This window comes from Onychostruthus taczanowskii, unplaced genomic scaffold, assembly GCF_017590055.1.
Source record: "Onychostruthus taczanowskii isolate IOZ18803 unplaced genomic scaffold, ASM1759005v1 scaffold193, whole genome shotgun sequence".
NCBI lineage: Eukaryota > Metazoa > Chordata > Aves > Passeriformes > Passeridae > Onychostruthus > Onychostruthus taczanowskii.
In genome coordinates this window covers 408,747-427,435 of record NW_024499162.1, presented here as the reverse complement: position 1 = coordinate 427,435, position 18,689 = coordinate 408,747, and the positions used below count along the sequence as shown (strand labels likewise).

Genomic DNA, 18,689 nt, shown 5'->3' with positions numbered 1-18,689 from the left:
GCGACTCTTTTTACTGAGAATTTAAAATGTATTTCTTGAGATTTTTATAGTGTTAATTCTTCCAGCATATAAAATATAATGGAAATTATGTACAGACTAATCAGATTTTTCTATGGTATTGGCTTTTTATAGGTTTTAAGGGAACTCATGAGCAATACCTATTTGAATACAAAGAAAGGATAAGATGAGGCAACTGTGAATCCTGTGTGAGTGGCCCAACAGTCATGTTATTGACTTCACTTAACAGACAAAGCTTGTACAAGTACACAGGATCTACTGGAAGAAAATCAAGGAAGATTCTTTATTTGGTGCTAGATACAAGCATTAAATGAAATACTGTAGGCCAACAGACTCATTAAAGGCAAGACACAGGCTTTAATAAGACATTTAAATCTCTTAATGGGCTGAACAGCTAAAGCTTCACATCCAATGAAACCTCACATATATTTGTGGTATTTCATGTAAAACTCCCACCCATCTTGCTTTGATAAAGTAAAAATTTTACCCTGAAAACATACATAGCCTATTTATGACTTACTGTTCAGGTGAGCTAGATGTCAACTATAATGCTAATGCTTGAAATACACTCCAGGGCTGATATTGGCATGATGTTTATTTTTAGAAATAATAGACTCTCAGAAGAGCAACAGTAAACAGTAGAGTTTGCACTGCTGAGAGCTATTGCTTGCAACAGTATTTCTCTAAGAAGTTGCAATTTTAGAAAATTTCTTTTTAGAATGTCAGCAAGATATGCAGCATAAAAGGCTGAGATACTACAAAACATGCACATTAACCAGGTTAATGTGTATACAGTGGGAGTATACATTAAAAAATGGTAAAAACATGTCCAAACTCATTATAATGACACTAGTCTTTCCTTCCAGGGAGGAAGGGGACAGCTTTAAGACAGTTACTGAAAGAATAAAACTGCTTACTGCTTTTTAAACCAGAGACACTTGACCAAAATGATCATAAGAACCAAGTATAAAAGAGGCCCTGTATGTAAAAGGGACAGAAAGTAGAAGAAAACTCCTGTGAAACCCCTGAAATTTCTATTTATTAGCAACAGTCCTCTGCTCCTTTCAACTGCTACTGTAATAAGAGAAAGAGGTTTTGATCAATAAATAGCCAACACCCCTTCCACCATTCTAACAGTGTCAGAAGAACAACCTTCAGCTCTGCTTGTGCTGTGTCAGTGCTAGGCTTTTATCAGTGTGCCAAGAAACCTGATTGGGTTGTGGAATGGCATGTGGTGGAATAGACCACCCAGTACCTCATCTTTTCTCAGTGTTCCAGAACTGTTTTGGGGGTTTTGGAACCAACAGCCTCCTCAGCTCTGGGGGGTAACACATCCCAATTAATAACTGGCTATTTGGACTGGTGGAGACCGCTCCATCCAACTTCCTACTCCAGAGGACTTGCTTTTGGTAAGTATTTGCAGTGCTGAAAGCCAAACTGATCTGAGAATTAAGACAGGTAAGCTTCTTTGGAGTTCTCTGATGTTCTTGAGAATACAATTATGCTGCTTCAAAAAATACTTCACACTCTTACGAGGAAGAGACTGCCTTTGGGAATAATTGTTATCAGTTCTGTAACAAATCCAATCCTAAATACAACAATCAGAGGAGTGACACAACATGAAAGTTCTTGGACCCAACAGCCTAAACCCAGGCTTTTCAAGTACAAAGCATGCTTAATTCCATTTAATTCAGAAACAACCCAAGGTGCATACTTTTCAGATAAGCATCTATTTGAACCAAAAATTCAGGACAAAGGGAATAAACAGAAGTCTAATTTCATGAAAGATGGTATAGCTCAGTGTAGCATTCTTGCTCTGCTCTTGTGCTTTAACTTGCCTTTTCCAACTTGACTATCAGGATACAGAAGTATGGGTCATAACCACATGTTAAGAATTGATCCTGGCAACAGCTTGTTGGAATGTGGCCAACTGAGTAGGAAAAAATAAACCAACAACCTCTCACTGACAGTTGCCAGTGGTTTTATAATTCTGGTTGTAAATACAAACTATTGTGCAACAAACGTGACAAAACCTACCTCAGTTAAATTTGTTTATATGATAAAAAAATAAAATATTAAACTGCTTATAGTGCAACATTCTAATAGCATACATAAGTATACCATGCTTTGTAAATTTACTGTTACATTATTTACAGTACATTGCAATGCTTTAAACTAGAGGTGAAAGAACAAAAACAGGTAATGGAAAACATTTACATACAGGTATAAGCCTTAATATTGTCCAGCAAACTATCCAGTTCACTTTCCAGACTTCTGTGTTGTGCACATTCCTGCCCCCTACCACAGGACACCTTTCTGTCAGTGGTCTGCTCTGTTTGTAGGTAGCGGAAAGATGTTTTTAAAAACTGCATAGCCTTCAAGCTTTTCTGTTTCTTCAAACATCATTTGCAAGGACAGCTATAAAATATGTAAGAACTCTATTAATTACCCATAACTGATCAATCTGAAAACTAAGCTCTTGAAATAAGATCAATAAATTTTCATTTCTGTAGGGCCATACCAAAGCTGAACTTTAAATCCCTTTTCTAGCAGTGTCTTAGTTGAAGAATGGAATTGTATGAGAGGAAAGCAGTTTAGGGATTCATTATTTAAAATTCTGGGCTTTAAGTGGGGGCTAAGCTCCCAGAACACAGGAAAAAAAAATATGAGAATGTAGAATTATGTGCTGCCTTATTTAATATTCCATAAAGCTTCTGCTGTGTGCACTACTCAAGCTGATGAATGAATACAGTAAAAGTGATGCAGTAACTATGCCTGCAGTACTTATTTGATATCACTGTCCTTGTACTAGAGAAATAATTATTAATTAAAGCAGAATAATTAACTACACAGGGAGAAAGGACTGCCCTAAGAGCCACTGCATACTGCAAAGAGTTATGTAAAATCCAGTGACTGTTGAGAAGTGTCTTAAGACAACTGTCTTCTAAACATAAGCAAGACTAATCACAGAGCTGTTCTTAGGAGTTTATGTGACTTATGTCTCTTCTCCTACAACTGCTGAAGGGAAAAATTCTTTCCTCACTTTCTTTGAACAACACCTTTGGAAGAACTTTAGAATACTGCAACCTATTTCCTAGGCTGCAACAGCCCCAGAAGAACGAACTACTTTAGATGACAACATTGCTTAAGCAACAAATAACTACTCTTCTTTACATTTCTGCTTATAGCAGACAGGAATCAGAATAAATTCAGGCTGCTTTTAGGTAGGGCAAAAAAATCAGAGGAAGTTTGAAATTTAGTGCTGTTTTTAATTTTTGAGTCTCAGTGTTTAAGCCTCATTTTCAGACAAGACTTTATAATAGCTTACGACAAGATACTGTACCATACATTTTGTGAATGCTTACTTGTACTAATGTTTGTTCCCAATGCAACAGAACTGATTCACTTTCTCTACAGTGCATTAGGTAGCTATTAGGCCTATAATGTGTTTCAGGAATAGAGAATTTTAAAATGTTTTCCCCAGCATTACTCAGATTAAGCTAAGATTTAGAAATACTTCACTAAGAGCCCTAGTCTTCCCAGCGTGAAAGAACAAAGACCAAAGTATAAAAACACCAATCCATTGCACTGTGCATTATTTCAATAGATTCTCTGTAACTTACAGGCTAACTGGGAAAAAGGCAAGCACACAATACAGCACATTTACGAAATATGCTAGTTTGCCCACCACCCCAAGACTTTTTTAGCCTTACCTTCTGTATCTAAAGTAAGTATTTGGGATTTTGTGTTTTATTTCTCTAACACCCACAGTCTTGAGCACTTTGTGCTTGTGCTCTGCGTGGTGACCTCAGCTGTCTCAAGGCAGCATCTCCATACTGAATACCTGAGCCCATTCTTTCTGGATCCAATTCTCCTGATGAGAAACAAAATAGTCACAAGAACATAGGTCATGTGCAAATAATACATTCTAAATTAACCATTAACATTAGATTAAAGAAAAAGCATAATTATATTCTGATCTATTTATGGAGAGATTATCTCAATTCTGTCTGCTTTTAGGCAATTTCAAACCTAAATAATTTTCTCCTCTAATTTAACCATATGCCCTTGATCATGATGACAAAGCAATGTCTCAGAGTTAGGCTGCAAACAAGAAATGCATGTGCACTACCTTGAGCAAAAGAAAGGTCTAAAATGTTTTCTGTGAATACAGTTAAAAACTTCCTGCTTTCAGAGCTTCATAAGCAAAGAAAACAGTACTGTAGGTACCAAGCCAAACAAAAATGGATCAATCTGATAGAAGGATTCTGAAAAGAACTGCTCCCCAGGGAAAATGATCAACCAAGCTCTGGTATACACTTCTGCCTACTTCACACCCTTTGTCTTCAGAACTGTTCTTATGGTTGTATGGTGGTCTAGCTGAGAGAGACCTCCACAATATCCTTATAGTCTCCATTTTTACATGATTCAATGGATGTGTGCTGGCACAAAAAAAAAGCCGGAGCAGTACACAAAAAATAAGACTTAATTCTGTGGTTGCAGTGCCTCTTTAAAGCAGTCATCAAACTACAGTATCATGAAAAACTAGCTATACTTTCTTTTTTCATTTGGGTTTTGGGTTTGTTTAGGTTCTTTTTGTTTGTTTGTTTAAAATGAAAGCTGCTGTTTGGCATTGATTTGATGCAGTAATCAGAAAATTCTTTTGAACATATAATATCATATCATTTTAATCTAAGAATTTGTGTTTGGCATAGGAAACATGTAATTAGAATCCAAGACATACTTTTCAATATGGCCAATACTTAAAACTTTAAGATATCAAGCAGCTAGAAAAAAAGAAATACTGGAATGCAAATTAGCTGTAATGATATCTAGCACACAGGAGCCTGTCTCCAGCAGAAACCTGCCCACTTGTGTTGAGAAGCTTCTGGTATATTTCTAGATCTGCAAAAGGAAAAATTATTTCAGCTGAGAGGCAGAGAGGTCACTTCGGAGAAAGAGTTGCTAGGAAACATCCCTGAAATGTTTAGTATTACTGTTCATGCTCTCTTGACTGTATTTCCCGTTACACATGAGAAGCAGAATTTAAGTTATGACTGCCCTGATATTAGGTTTTTATTCTGGACTACAAAAACTGTCTAACATCAGGCTTGGTATTTGTAGGGATGCAGCAAGCCACAGAATACAGAACCTACACTCAGACCTGATGTTAAGGTAAACATCACCCACAATTCATACCACCACCTCTTTTTGGATATACAGATCTCACTCAGACATCCATTCCTATCTATTACATGAGAAGCAGTTAGAAAACAAATAGGTTTTTTTACCAAAATGAAATTTTGGTTTTTTTTTGGTTTAATTCTATTAGAGGACTTTGAAGGATGACATTTCCATGTGCACTTTTATTCATTTTCAGATAAAAGATTTATAAATATAAAGCTTAATTTACCTGATTCAATTTTATTGAGTATTTTCCTTGCACACTGTACAAAGGCCTCTTCCACATTTTCCCCCGTTAGAGCACTTGTTTCCAAGAACATCAGCTCTGCATTTGACACCAAAAAAAAAACATCCTCAAAACAAGTCTGGAATAGCAGGTATAGTAATTCAAAGTATGAAAGCCAGGAACAATAAGAATATTTTTACAGAGATCTACAAAAATCATGGTCCAGATAAACTAACTTTTGATTAGTTCCTTTAAAAACCACAAAAAACATCCTCTAAAATTTATTCAGAGACCCTAGAAAGCTGTAATCCAAAGATAACCCGGGTTATGCTAGCAAAACTGTACTTGAAACCAAACTTCATACAGTTTCCCATTAATGGAGGTTACATGCAAAAGCATAGCCAGTAACCAGAGTTGGTAGAAAAGACTTTGATTGATAAAAGCAAAACCAGGTTTTGCTGATGGTAGGACTGCAGCACAGAAACTCAGACCAAGCATGGCTTTAGCTGACACAGAATTGTGTCCTTAGACTGGCAATTCTGAATGCTGCACACCAAGTAATAATTTTCTGGACTCATGCCATGCACTGAACTCAGTTTTCAATGAGTAGAACTCATTGCTTCAAACTGCAGCACACCCCATACAACTTTGTCTGTTATCTACAGAGTCTTTAAGATGCTGAAAAATGGGAATTCATGTCCTTCATTTTCTCCTCAGCTGTTTGGAGGCAAGGCAATACCTGAAGTTGTATTACATTTCCTACAGAATGTATCTCCATATAGAGGGTATTCTTAAAGAAGCAGCTGTGAGTGGAAGAACCACTGCTAATGAGACTTAAGTAGTACATGTATTTTTCACTGCAGGCCTATTTTTCACCGCCTCTCTAGGCCTCAGGTACTGACAGAACTCTTTTCTGTAGACAGGGTACAAAGTACAGGCTAACTACATAAAAATGTAAATGATCTGAAAGATTATCCATCTTTGAATGCTACATGAAGCTTCTGTACTTACCATTTTCCTGTGCAAACCGGGATGCTTCTAAAAAAGTGACTTCACGATCTGCATCAAGATCCTTTTTGTTTCCACACAGTATTATCACAATATTTTGACTTGCTAACATTCTTGCATCCGTCAACCAATTAGTAAGTGCATTGTAGGTTTCCCGGCTGTGCAGGACATGAAATCCTTTATTAGGACATACTCACTTCTCGTGAACAGCTCACCAAACCAAAATCAGACAGCAAATCTGTGTTTGTGGCAAACAAAATGCTGGTAGTCAGGCAAGGCACCTACACATCTCAGTGTGCCAGTGACGGACTGGGAAGAGTATCAAATTCCTTCATGAAACTATTTAAGACTATTGAATTTTTAAAAGTCAAAATAAAATTAATCACAATATGTAAACACACAATTATAAAATAATCACAATTATAAACACACAATTATAAATTGTAAAAATGTGTTAATGTGAAAAGCTAAAATTTTAAGCTGTTATCTAGTTTTGACCTTTTGTGCACGACATTTTGGGATAACAGAATGAGATACTGTTCCACTTGGAATTCAACTGATACTTAAATAACCAGTGGGATTGTACAAATTTACAAGGCTTGTGTAGATGTGCATGCCTGAACTTTCACACCGGTGTCAGGACCTACACTGCAGGCAGTCACCCTGCACACACCACTTGACATTGTAGCAAGCTTTCAAGCAGTAAGACTGACAGGTGACTCCAGCTGACCTAAAGCACGGACCACAGATTTCAAAGCCTGCTGAGAGAACCCTTCACTCACAGAACACCAAGAAACAACCTAGTGAACCACCATTAACCAACCCAAAACTTATCTGACAAGTATCAGTCAATAGCAGCAGGAAGAATGTGAACACGTGTAATGGTAAGGAGTTTTATTGGCTGCCTATAATATTAAAACATTATAAGATGCAGAGATGAACAGAATTTTGGCCTACAGTTAAAGAATGTGTAGGCAGAGCTAGATTCTCCAGAGGATGACCATCTACCCCAGCACACTCAAGCAGTTTCCACAAGAAAGGGTGCATCACCTTGGTTAAGAGTGGCTGAAGTCCGCTCTTGTTTCTGTGGCAGGGCTTGCTGAGCCAGTGGCTGCATGTAGTTCACCATTACTAGATCAGTGACTTGGGGGGGCCAATCCCCACAATCTGTGTAACCCTTTAGGATTGTTCACATCTGACACCACAATATCTCATGTAAGCAAGTTCCAAAGCTTAAATATGCACTGAAACAGAAGTACTTCTTACACTTTCTTTTCTTCCTGCCCAGTCTTGATTAGAGCATCAGGTACTTGGGGAGGAATCATTGTGCATTAATTGGATCTGGCAGTCTATGAGCAAAAGAGCTGCTGGCCTTCTTACCTGGTTATATCATAGACAAGCAAAGCACCTGCAGCCCCTCTGTAGTAACTCCTTGTTACAGACCTGAAATAGAATCACATTTATAAATACACATTTCTGTATTTATACACATTTAATAATTTATACACATTTACAAATACACATTTCTGTGGTGCCTTCATTGTTTAAAATCTGCATTAATATAACACAATCTGTACTATGAAACAGAATTCTTATTTACATATTTAAAACAAAACATGTTTTTTAGACAATGTTATCAGCTGTGCAGCAGCAGACTAATTACAACCAGGATTTTGATTAAGCACTTTGATTAAATTTATCTGTATTTATCTGTAATGAGAGTCCATTATGTTCCACGTGGCGCTGAAGGTATACAAATCATCATAATACATGACCAGATACAGAACTGGAGGCTGATATCTGGCCAACACACTGAAGAGATCTCGTTAATGAAGACTATATATCACAGCCCAGCTTTATTTAGTCAGAAGTATATCCAAAGGACTTGTCTGATAGAAGACATTTACCTGGGTTGCTGCCCGATACTCAGACTTCTACCATCACACTCACCTTTGTTAACCAACCCCTCTCCCAAAACAAAGAGACCTCAGACACACGCTCCATTCCCCCCAAAATATATTTTAAAAATGGATGTCCTATTTGATGATGAATGTACCCAGGAATCCATTACATTTTTTCTACGTTTTATCTATTCCTCAGATGTAGAACACTTAAAATACAGCATTAAAAGAGCACTGATTGTTATAAGCTAACAAATTGTTTTTTCTCTAAGAAACTTAAGATATCTTAGTCTTTCTAGTAATGTATTCACCCCAACGAATTTGACTGATTTTCTTCTTCTCTAATAAAACTGTATAAAATTATACTGTGCAATTGCTTTCATCCAGATTTTGAACAGCTTACAGCTTCCTGACATTTACTTATTCCAACCAATAGAAGGTCTCCTAAACAGAGTTAAGAGCATACTCTTAGTTAAAATAGTTAATTATGAATTTGGCTGGTGAGCAAGATTTTAGCCACCTATTGCACTCATATACCTTACCAGAAAATACCCAATGAAAGAAAGGGCAGAAATTCAGACCTTGCAAGGCAGCACTGCTCTACTGAAATTGATGGATTTGTATCACTGTGTCCAGGCTGGAAGGTTAATATGAAAGCAAACAATTCCACTGACCAAAAAGCTTTGCCTGCTTACAAGCAGAGATAAATAATATCCACCACTCACAGCAGCAATTGTAATAACACTTAATAAAATGGCTGAAAAGCGTACCTGAACCGCTCTTGTCCTGCTGTATCCCATATCTGCAATTTTACATATTTACCACCAACATTTATGATCTTTGAACCGAATTCCACTCCTATAGTATGATTTGAGTCATCTTTGACTACGAAAAAAGAAAGAAAACAAAACCTATTTGAAGAATATTTAGTGAATAGTTTTTACAAAAACCAATTTAGATATTATCAAAAACTCCTCTGTGTTCAAATTACAAACTTCCTGAACCACCAAATTCAGTGCAGCTCATAAGCTCACTGCCACCACACAGAAATGAATGTTCTTACAATTTTTGACAGTTTAGTCAATTCAAACTCACTACTAGAAAGGCCTGCTTTAAATAATTTCCAGTTCACTTTAATAAGTAGCAAGATACTTTTTGAACACTTTTTTCCAGCTGCATTTTCTAATACTTTGATGCCTTTAAAATTAAAATTAATGAGAATGCACAGTCTTGACCATGAATATGCAAGAGCCAATTCTTTTTAAATGCACAAAGTTAAGATACTTGCTCTATGTATGCTGTTGATACCACAGAATCTCAGCAATTTACAGCTGCCCTTAGTAGAAGCAAGGGCTTGTTTCAAGTTCACTCAGAATCAAGCCGTGCCCTTTAGTGCTTACGCATCATAATCCTTAAGTATTCCTCAAGAGATAAGGTGAACTACTGTTTGGTTGAGAAAGACAACAGTCACCTTAGATTTACAAGGGTTTCTAAATGCATACTATTTTTGTTTAATCTTGATGCCAAATGTAAAATCCAACAGAATTTTTTCTTTTATGTTATCTGTTCATCTCTGAATAACTTTCACAACCGAATCTCTATCAATATTTACCACAGACCACAGTCCTTAACAAAGAAAACAGAGTTACTATTTATTTTGCAAGATGCTACAGGCTTTCTAAATATACTCAAGCAATTCAGCTTTTCTTTCATTATTTTTTCTACAAGATCCAAGTCTGTACTATATATCCAGGGAATCTTGCAGCTGCAAATTATACTTCTCACAGAAAGTAAGTCTGTATTTTCACCAACATCTTGTTGTATTTGTTTGAGAATAACAGAAAGTAACGCTCCATATTAGGTTTTAGATTAAAGACAAATTGTGAGCAATAAGAATTTACAGCACAGTTCTGAACATAATTCTTTACTAAAATCCTCACCTACACAAAAAGAGAATTAGGGGAGCTTCCCTATCAATGGTAGGTACTAATGTAGGCAGAGCCTTTACCTCTGGTACAAGGCAGTGGAGAACTCTTACTGTTCTTCATATGTACTTACATTTCTTTTCAATAAATTGGTGTAGCAAACAGGATTTTCCAGTTCCAGCATTTCCTATCACCAAGAACTTAAACAGAAAATCTGAAGATTGAAAGAAAAAGAAATTGCCAATTTTTAGTATGGACTCACACTTTTGTTACAAGACCAAAACAACAAGCCAGCTATTCTCTTGTAAGCTGTTACTTCAAAGAGAAGGGAATAGATGACAAAATTAGCAAAATAGCAATACATCTGAAGAATCATCCAGTGTCTGCAATAGTGATGTTACACACCAAGAACTAAGAATTCTTCTTTCTGGAGAGGCAAGAAAGACACAACACAGCAGAAACAGCTGAATCTGAGTTCAGTTAAAATAGGCTCAATCACAGGTAAATGGCTGGCTTGTATTCCAATAATGTGTTTTAAGACCGTGTAAAGTATTAACTATAGTCAACACAGTCAAATATAATGATATAATTTCTCAAAATCTAAAACTCCAGAGAGGGGTAGTTGTGGTTGTTTTTTTTTTTGTTTTTTTTTTGTTTGTTTGTTTGTTTGTTTGTTTGTTTGTTTGTTTGTTTGTTTGTTTGTTTGTTTGTTTGTTTGTTTGTTTGTTTGTTTGTTTGTTTGTTTGTTTGTTTGTTTGTTTGTTTGGTTTTTTTGGGGAGTTTTGTGGGTTTTTTTTTGTTTGTTTTGTTTTGTTTTTAATTTACATTAATTTGAAAATCTCTATTAACAGTTTAATACTCATACTTTGTTTTTAATCCTTGTACAGCTGAGACAACCACAGTATTTCTCTGCAAAATTTAGAGGGAAGAAATAATTTTTATTCTGGGATGTCTAGTTTCACATTTCTTCCACATGTTAAATTAATATACATGTATTTCTGTTACCTGTTTATGACCCATTTATATCAATGTTCATTGATAATACCCATGTTCAAGATTTATGGCCCATTTCTATTGTTTCAGCAGTTACATAAAATGCTTTAATGCTACCACCACAAATCTGCTTTCAGTTTTGCTGAAGACTGAAGAAAGCTTCCCTGTCTTGCAGCTCTCAAAAATGATAAACTGATTAGAAAGCTTACAACTGCTTTTCCTAATATACTGCCACCAAGGCAACGTTTACAGCTCATGCAAGATTCCCTATTTATTTTTCTACTAGGAGCAGAATTTTTACTCTTTATTGCATTGTTTCTCTAAGAAACAGAATGCAAAGAAAATTACTTAGTTTGTAATATCAACAACAATAAAAACATTAATTTTGTTAAGACTGTTCAAAGCTGTCAAGTGGGCTACATGAGTCTTGGCCCAGGGAATGGCTGAATAAAAACAAAACTAAATTATGCTAAGTAAGTCAAAGAACTGATACAATCCTCTACCAGGACCTCATTTGAGTACTTAGTTACAAAACTGAATTTAAGATGCACACAGATCTATGTGCTCATTCCATTTCATGGAAGAGTTACCTTGTTATGGTATATCAAACACTCCCTAGCAATGGTAAAAGGAACAAGCAAGTTTCTCAAAGGCTAAGAAGATTCCCACTGTTAAAAAGACACGGTTATGAGTCCTGGAAATGTCTACTGTTCTTCAACTTCACCTGCCTTCTGGATTTTATTTATATTTAAAATGAGGTAATGTTTTACTAAAGATTTTTGCTTTATTACATTTTGCCCTTCTTGTTTCAAATGCTGTAACAGGCTAAGAATAGATTCTGAATTTTACCCATCTCAGAAGGTGGCTGTTTCTTGCTCACAAATATGACCATTTACATGCTCAAGATTTTCTGTTCCAAAAATCCTCTCATTCGTCACGCCCCCACCCAGCTGCTCATGCTGTCTGGATTAAAAAAAAAAAAAAAGTTACAAAAAGGATTTTCCTTCAGGTTGTGAAAATTTTGTTAACTCCTCTAAAGAAGGGCCCTTCATGTGATCTCAACTGCGAAACACGCTGAAGCTGAGAACCCTTCACTGTTAGCATGAAATGTAGGTATCATAAATAGCCCAAAGTGTTAGGTTAAGAAAAAATGCATCTCAAAGAAAGCCAAGTTTCAAGTTTTATGGATCAAATATCACTGGTTAGCTGCCTTTTACACCATTTTGTATATTTAAACTATTGCGTGTGAGTGTGCGTGTGTATAATATCACTGGTTTTAGAACTTTCAGAGTACCTCAAAATGCAAGATATGCTGAGACACAGACATATTTAAAATAATCTGTTTCTGATTCCGTCATTTTTCAAAACATAAACCTGAAATCAAATCAAAACTGGTTCTACTTTGTACCTGGTGAATGCTGTTTGTCAGATTTTCTCCTTAAAAACAGTTATAAAATTTATGTTTACCTTTCTTTTTCTCCAATGGAAGACTCGTGTTATTGACAGTAGTACAACAGCTACTGCAAACCTAAACCAGGGAAAGACTGAAACCAAAACTCTATTCCCCCACTAATTTGCACAATAACTGCAAGCACTGGTTGTCAGACGTGGATCAGGAAGGTGTATTTGTGCAGCCCACAAACCCACTGAGCAGCAAATTCAGCACACTGCTCCCTTCTGCACAGACGGGCCGCAGGCCAGTCAGGCCTTGGGACAGCCATGTCACTGCCAGGCACTGACCTGGAGGAGCATCAGAACAGCAGTGTGTTTTTCCCTGAGGTGTTTTAAGCTGAGGTGCTTTATATTTTGCTCTGAAAGCAACAGTGCTATTTGGGGATTTTATATTAATATCTTTAAGTTGATAATATCTTTTAGCAGCACTTCAGAACAGACTCCTAATTCCTATCCAGATTCTACTGTGCCAGACATTTAATTTAAAAGAGAGACTCTCCTACAAATAAATCACTTAGATGCCAGTTCAATGCCTGCTTACTTAGTAGATAAAAAATAAATTTCCATCTGACAAAATAGCAAATGGGCTTTTTAAGATGAAACTTGAAAACTAGTCATAATTCACTTTTTCCACAGTGTGAAAATAAGAGAAATGTGTTTTATTCCACCAAACTGAGAGAAATGTGCTTTAGTTCACTTCATAAAATGAAAATGTCAGCCTTCTAACAAAAAATTTAAAACCTTTCTGCACCAAAGGCAGCAATGTTTCCAAAAACATGTAGACTTAAAGACACTGATACCTTCACACATATAACCATGCTTCTATCCTTTTAAACTCTAATTTTATGTAAATTATTCAGACTAACAAAAAGCTTTTAGACTTATGTTATCAGTTTATCCATGGGCACTGGATAACATGGTTCAGGAAATATGGAATACTCTGCACATTTAATCAATTGCAAAGAATGACAAGAAAAAGGCTTTGCCAAAACCAAATGTTAAAAATACCAAGATTTAACAAACTTTCAAGTTCACAAGCCAGCCTATTAACAAATAAGGTAATACCAGGTAAGAACAGGGAGAACATTCTTCATCTTGTTATTCTGCAACTTCTTTCTTATAAAGTCATTCTGTATGACAACTGGTACCACATCAACTATATTTTTATTACTTACTTTAGCACATGATTTAGAATATGAAATGTTTTCTCTTTAAGCTATACATGTATGTAAAATTTAGCACAGTTTTGAAGTACAGAAATCAAATGAGATTGGGCAGACAGCTTATTTTAGACCATCACTGTGGTCTCAAACTTTATATATTTATTCTTGGCAATTTCAGCAAAGCAACTCGCATTCTAGTGTTTGTACTACTGCTTAATTGCTCTAGTTTTTCTTTCTGGTGTCCTCTTCCCAGAGGAGTTAGCTTACTTCATTTCATAGCTTTTTTTATCTCCTTTTTTTTTTTTCCTATTGACAAAGCAGCTCAGAGCTCCAGCATTCCAGTCAGCTGCCAACGCTGTCACCCTAGAGAAACTTTTCTTTTGAATTCTGTTGCTCCTCCTTCATAGAAAAGCTGAAAAGCAACAGCATTCAGATGTTACAAATGCTTGCTGCCATGCTGGCAACTGAAAAGGTCTGTTTTTAACAGAAAAGTTAAAGCACTTCACCTTTAAATAAGATTGTCTTTATACAGAAGGGATTTAGGATCAAAACTGAACTCTGTGCTAAAGGGAAGAAAGGTTACAAAACATGCACTACAGAAATCATAAGGAGATGAAATGCAGCATAGCATGGCTGTTTAAGGAAATAAGGTATTATAAAGAATCAGCTTATTCCCCTCTGAGTGCTACATGCATCACCTGATCCCAAACAGGGTAGGGGGTGCAGGAAATAAAACATTTCCTAGCACAGGCAAAAAGGAATAAAATTGTGGCTTCACCCTAAAGATGCACCAGCAGCACAAGCTGTTAAACTACATAAATTACATAATGTCTTTTGTGTTTGTTTTTTTTTCTTTTGGGGGTGGTGGTGCAGTGTGAGCTGAGGGGAAAGGAGAAGAGAGACAATTGTGGGCTTTGACTCAAGAACCAGCAAAAACAGATGGTTGGTGTGGCAACCACCCCCAGACATCCAACCTCCTCCTTTGACTGAAGTCTGCTCCAGCAGAAGAAAGAGTAAAACAGCTTCTGAGATGCTGTAGCTTAGTCCTTAGAATGCAGTGAGAATTAAATTGTTTCCTTCACGTTGCTAATACAGTAGGGTAGGGGGGAGACCAAAATTATATCCCCATTCTCAGTTTGAACTCCTTGCTATAGAGTAGAATTTATATTCACTAATGTGGACCCTTCGGAAACTCTCTCATTCACGGCAGAGGGCAGGAGGAAAGAGAGCTCTGAAGCATTCCTACTGGCACATGCTGCCTCTAAATGAAAGGAGGAGCTATTCCCATTGCTTACTCCTTTCTCCAGCAGAAAGTTAACAAGATAAACAGGTAGAACAGATCAACCTGGCTCTATTCCAATCTGCAAAAAGAATGCTTCAGAGAGGGAAGTTCTGCTTTCTCACAAGTGAAAGAGCTATGCTCTCTAAGAAACAAAATCAGATTTGAAACAAACTGAAGACCAGGGTGATAAATGCAAATACCATCAGGTAAATGGCATGGGATGGGATGCCAAGAAAAGGACAAATCAAATTGTCCAGACCAAAAAGAATTATTTTCAAATGGATGGAAAGACTATACATTCTCTGCCAGTGACAGAGATTGGTAAACTTATGTGACCAGACTGGGATTTGTAGATGCTGGTGGAAAAAAATACCAGGAACTAAGGAATTAAGAGATTTTACTTGAATCTTACACATTGCATTTATTCAATGCTAGTACAACTTCCATCCTTCTACCATTTAAAATCCAAAGGTTGCTTTGTATTTATTTATTAAGAATAAGCCACTTTCTGTCAGGCTGTCTTTACCACAAACACATGTATATTTTGCACTGGGAAGCAAGCTAAAACATGCATGTGTTGTTATATGGCAATTATCTACAGAAAGGCCATTACATCTCAGAAAACTTGAGTTAAAAGAGTTTTCCTATGAATAAGAGATCTGTTTACAATGTTAAATGTCAAACTTCTAAAATAATAACCCTTTTCTCCCAAAAGCAGCAGGAAAATGTTCTTTCTAAACCCAGTTTCAAAATCGTTATCTTGTATTCATGTTTGGTTTGGTTTTGTCACTTTTGGCACTTTGTATGGGAATAAATTGAACACATAACAATTGAATAGACACTGAATTGAACACATAAATAATTGAACAGATAAGAAAGCTAAGAACAGAAGATACACAACTTATGTAAGAGATCTGCAGGAGTGAAAATATGAATTATAAGCAATATTTCGTGTCAAGACTGAGAAGCTGCAGAACTTTGTTTGAAAAGAAGGGAGAAGAATCTCAATAATTGACAGAACAAGTTGTGAAGAGTGAGTGAACAGAAAACCTTCAAAGAAGACAGAATTTGACATGGAGGAAGAAACTAAGGGAGGAAAAAACCCAGGAGACATGAAATTAACAGTGGTGGCCAGTGGAAAGGCTCTTTATTCCCTGCAGATTGAGAAAAATATTGAACCCCCGCCGCCCCCGCTTTCAACAGAAAGAGAAGTTGAAACCTCACAACAAAATTAAAGTCATATAAAAGACAGACAGCAAAGTGACATTGGGAAGAAAAACACCAACCCAACAACCAATGAGTTTTCTGAGCCTATCTGTATGGGATAAAAAGCTTGAGGTTACGTAATTAGAATGGGTCATAATTCAGGTGACAAGAAAAATCTAATTCATGACTTAAGGATTCATACGCTACAGAGATTCTAGGAGGGGGATACAGTGACCCCTAGTCTCAGTCACCAAGAGAAAACTGACCTAATACTTCTCCCATCCTCCATGGCCATTGTAACATCTGGTCAGCAACAAACCTCTCTTTGTTAGGACAGTGAGCACATTAAATCCAGAGAGATCATCAAGCACAGAAGATCCATAATTTAATCACATGGTACTGCTAACTTTGATTTGTCAATGGGGCTGCTACATATGTGGACAAGGCACTGCAAAAGTAGTTCCTGACTACTGTTATGGTCAGAGATTGTAGAGCCATTAGTTAAACTTTATGCTACAACTTAGCTTTTATTCTTCTGTGTTCTCTAGAACTCGATACTCTCAAGCCTTCTAGCTCTGAATTTTCTGTAGCCTGTGTGTGCATAGGACAAACATGGAAACTCCAAAAGGTAATATACCGAACAAGAACTAAACAAACAACAGGAACAACCCACAACTACAAAGCTTCCATTTCAATGACTTGTTTTCTCGGATACCAAAATAATACGAAAGTATCAACAGCTCCAGTGGGCTTACTATCCCTTTTCTGCATCACTGCAACAATGCAAAAAATGTTTCAATGTTCTGGTTTAAGATACCAATCAATCATCTACTTGGCTTACCTAGTATTACAGCATGAAAGGAGAAGCACCACTGAAATGCTGTCATCTCTGGTTTTCTACCAACTCTTTTGCTCAAAGACCACCATAGGCACAGCCAAAGTGATCCCAGTTCTAGCTCACAGGAGTACAGCGCATGAAGAACTTGTTTAAACTCAAATCTAGGTGGACAAAGCACACCCCTCTGGTTTCTACATGTAACTTTTACATATTTCTAGAACAGAGGGACAAAAGAAGCAGGGCTTGAGAATCCTAATGTTGGCACTTCAAGGGCTGTCCCACACTCTTGCCTCTTTTGCCCTTAGTTCTGTGCACTTGCTGTACATCGAAGCACTGACCAGCAGGACAGAACATTGAGCACTGATGACTACAGTATTGAAAATAAAATGACTTACACAGTAGAAACAATCAGGTCACTTGACCTACTCCTGATTGGACACCCAGCCTCCAAAACGGTTTCCAGAGTCGTTGTGTCCAATTTTGCTTTGATTACTCAATTATTCCCTATTCAATTCTGATCCTACTCTCATGGACTAGGAATATGAACCTACCACATGGCTTTAGAATATATTTATATGTCCAACGGCATCTTTATACTGGAAAATATTACAGAACTGTATGGTATGGAAAGGATAGAAAAGAAATCTATTCAAAGCAGAGATTCAAGTAAAATTATAAAGAAAATAAATTAATACTATTCAGTTGCTGCTCATCTTCTCCACCTAGCCAGCAATACCAGCTCTGCTTGCCTCTTTGACTCCTCACTTCTCTTTGATGCTTCCCAGCGACGCACTGGACACGCCCTGTCAGTGCCTGCACTCCGACTTACTCCATCGGATGTTTTCCTACCAGTAGCAGTCAGACAGCCGTGCCAACACAGGGACATACTAACATACCCACTGATCTTTCCCCTCCAACCCACTGTCACAGTCACCTCTTTCTGACGCCTGCACGTCTAAGACACCAGGACCGAAATCTTAACTTGATCACAGAAGCACCCGCGATCTCCAAGTAAAGGAAGAGGCAGCTTTTCCCAGCAGACATGCACTGCAAGTTTCCTGCTGGACTCCCGGCACCACAACAAGCAGCGCCCAAGCCGCTCCCTGAAGGATAACTCGGAGCGCTCCTGCGGGCCGGCCGGGAGCCACGGGCGGGGCAGGCGCTGGGGACTCAGGGCAGCGTCGGGCAGAGGGACCCGCCCGAGCCGGGGGAGCCCTCACGTCATACCGGCTCCTTCCCCGCTCCTCAGGGGGCACTGCCCGGCCCCGGGCCCGCTCCCCCGGAAGGGAGAAGGGAGACGGAGAGGGGGATCCCCTCACCCCGTCCCCGGATCCTACCGTAGGTCTCGGACATGGCACTCTGCGACATCCCGGGAGGGGTGACCCCCGCCGCCGCTGCTCGCTCCCCGCCCCGCCCGGGGTCGGCGCTGACGGCGGACGGAACCGAAGAGGCCCCGCCGCCCGGGCCCGCCCCGCGCAGCCCAGCCCAGCCCC

The 18,689-nt window shown here is 37.9% G+C and overlaps 1 protein-coding gene across 3 annotated transcripts; it reads right to left on the bottom strand.

Annotated features, from left to right (window-relative positions):
- Window positions 1–275: 275 nt before the first annotated feature.
- Window positions 276–18,683, bottom strand: RAB4A (RAB4A, member RAS oncogene family). Of its 3 annotated transcripts, none has more exons than XM_041402116.1 (9): window positions 18,534–18,666; window positions 12,105–12,218; window positions 10,396–10,476; window positions 9,108–9,222; window positions 7,817–7,879; window positions 6,440–6,594; window positions 5,432–5,527; window positions 3,732–3,892; window positions 276–2,436 (listed from the first exon to the last, which is right to left on the bottom strand). In XM_041402116.1, the coding sequence occupies exons 2-8, from the start codon at window positions 12,145–12,147 to the stop codon at window positions 3,777–3,779; spliced, it is 669 nt and encodes a 222-aa protein (XP_041258050.1). In that variant the 5' UTR covers window positions 12,148–12,218; window positions 18,534–18,666; the 3' UTR covers window positions 276–2,436; window positions 3,732–3,776. The 3 variants fall into 3 exon arrangements, with proteins under 3 accessions (XP_041258050.1, XP_041258051.1, XP_041258052.1); XM_041402117.1 differs by having other exon boundaries at window positions 276–1,948; XM_041402118.1 differs by lacking the exon at window positions 12,105–12,218 and having other exon boundaries at window positions 18,534–18,683.
- Window positions 18,684–18,689: the final 6 nt, after the last annotated feature.

Bases quoted from the DNA above. Each gene is read 5' to 3' on its own strand.
- RAB4A (XM_041402116.1), bottom strand. From the start codon at position 12,147: ATGGTCATATTTGTGAGCAAGAAACAGCCACCTTCTGAGATGG. The intron at 6,595-7,816 runs GTAAGAAGGCCA...TGTCCTGCACAG, and splicing joins CTTGTCTATGATATAACCAG to CCGGGAAACCTACAATGCAC. The intron at 5,528-6,439 runs GTAAGTACAGAA...TGTCAAATGCAG, and splicing joins CCGGTTTGCACAGGAAAATG to AGCTGATGTTCTTGGAAACA.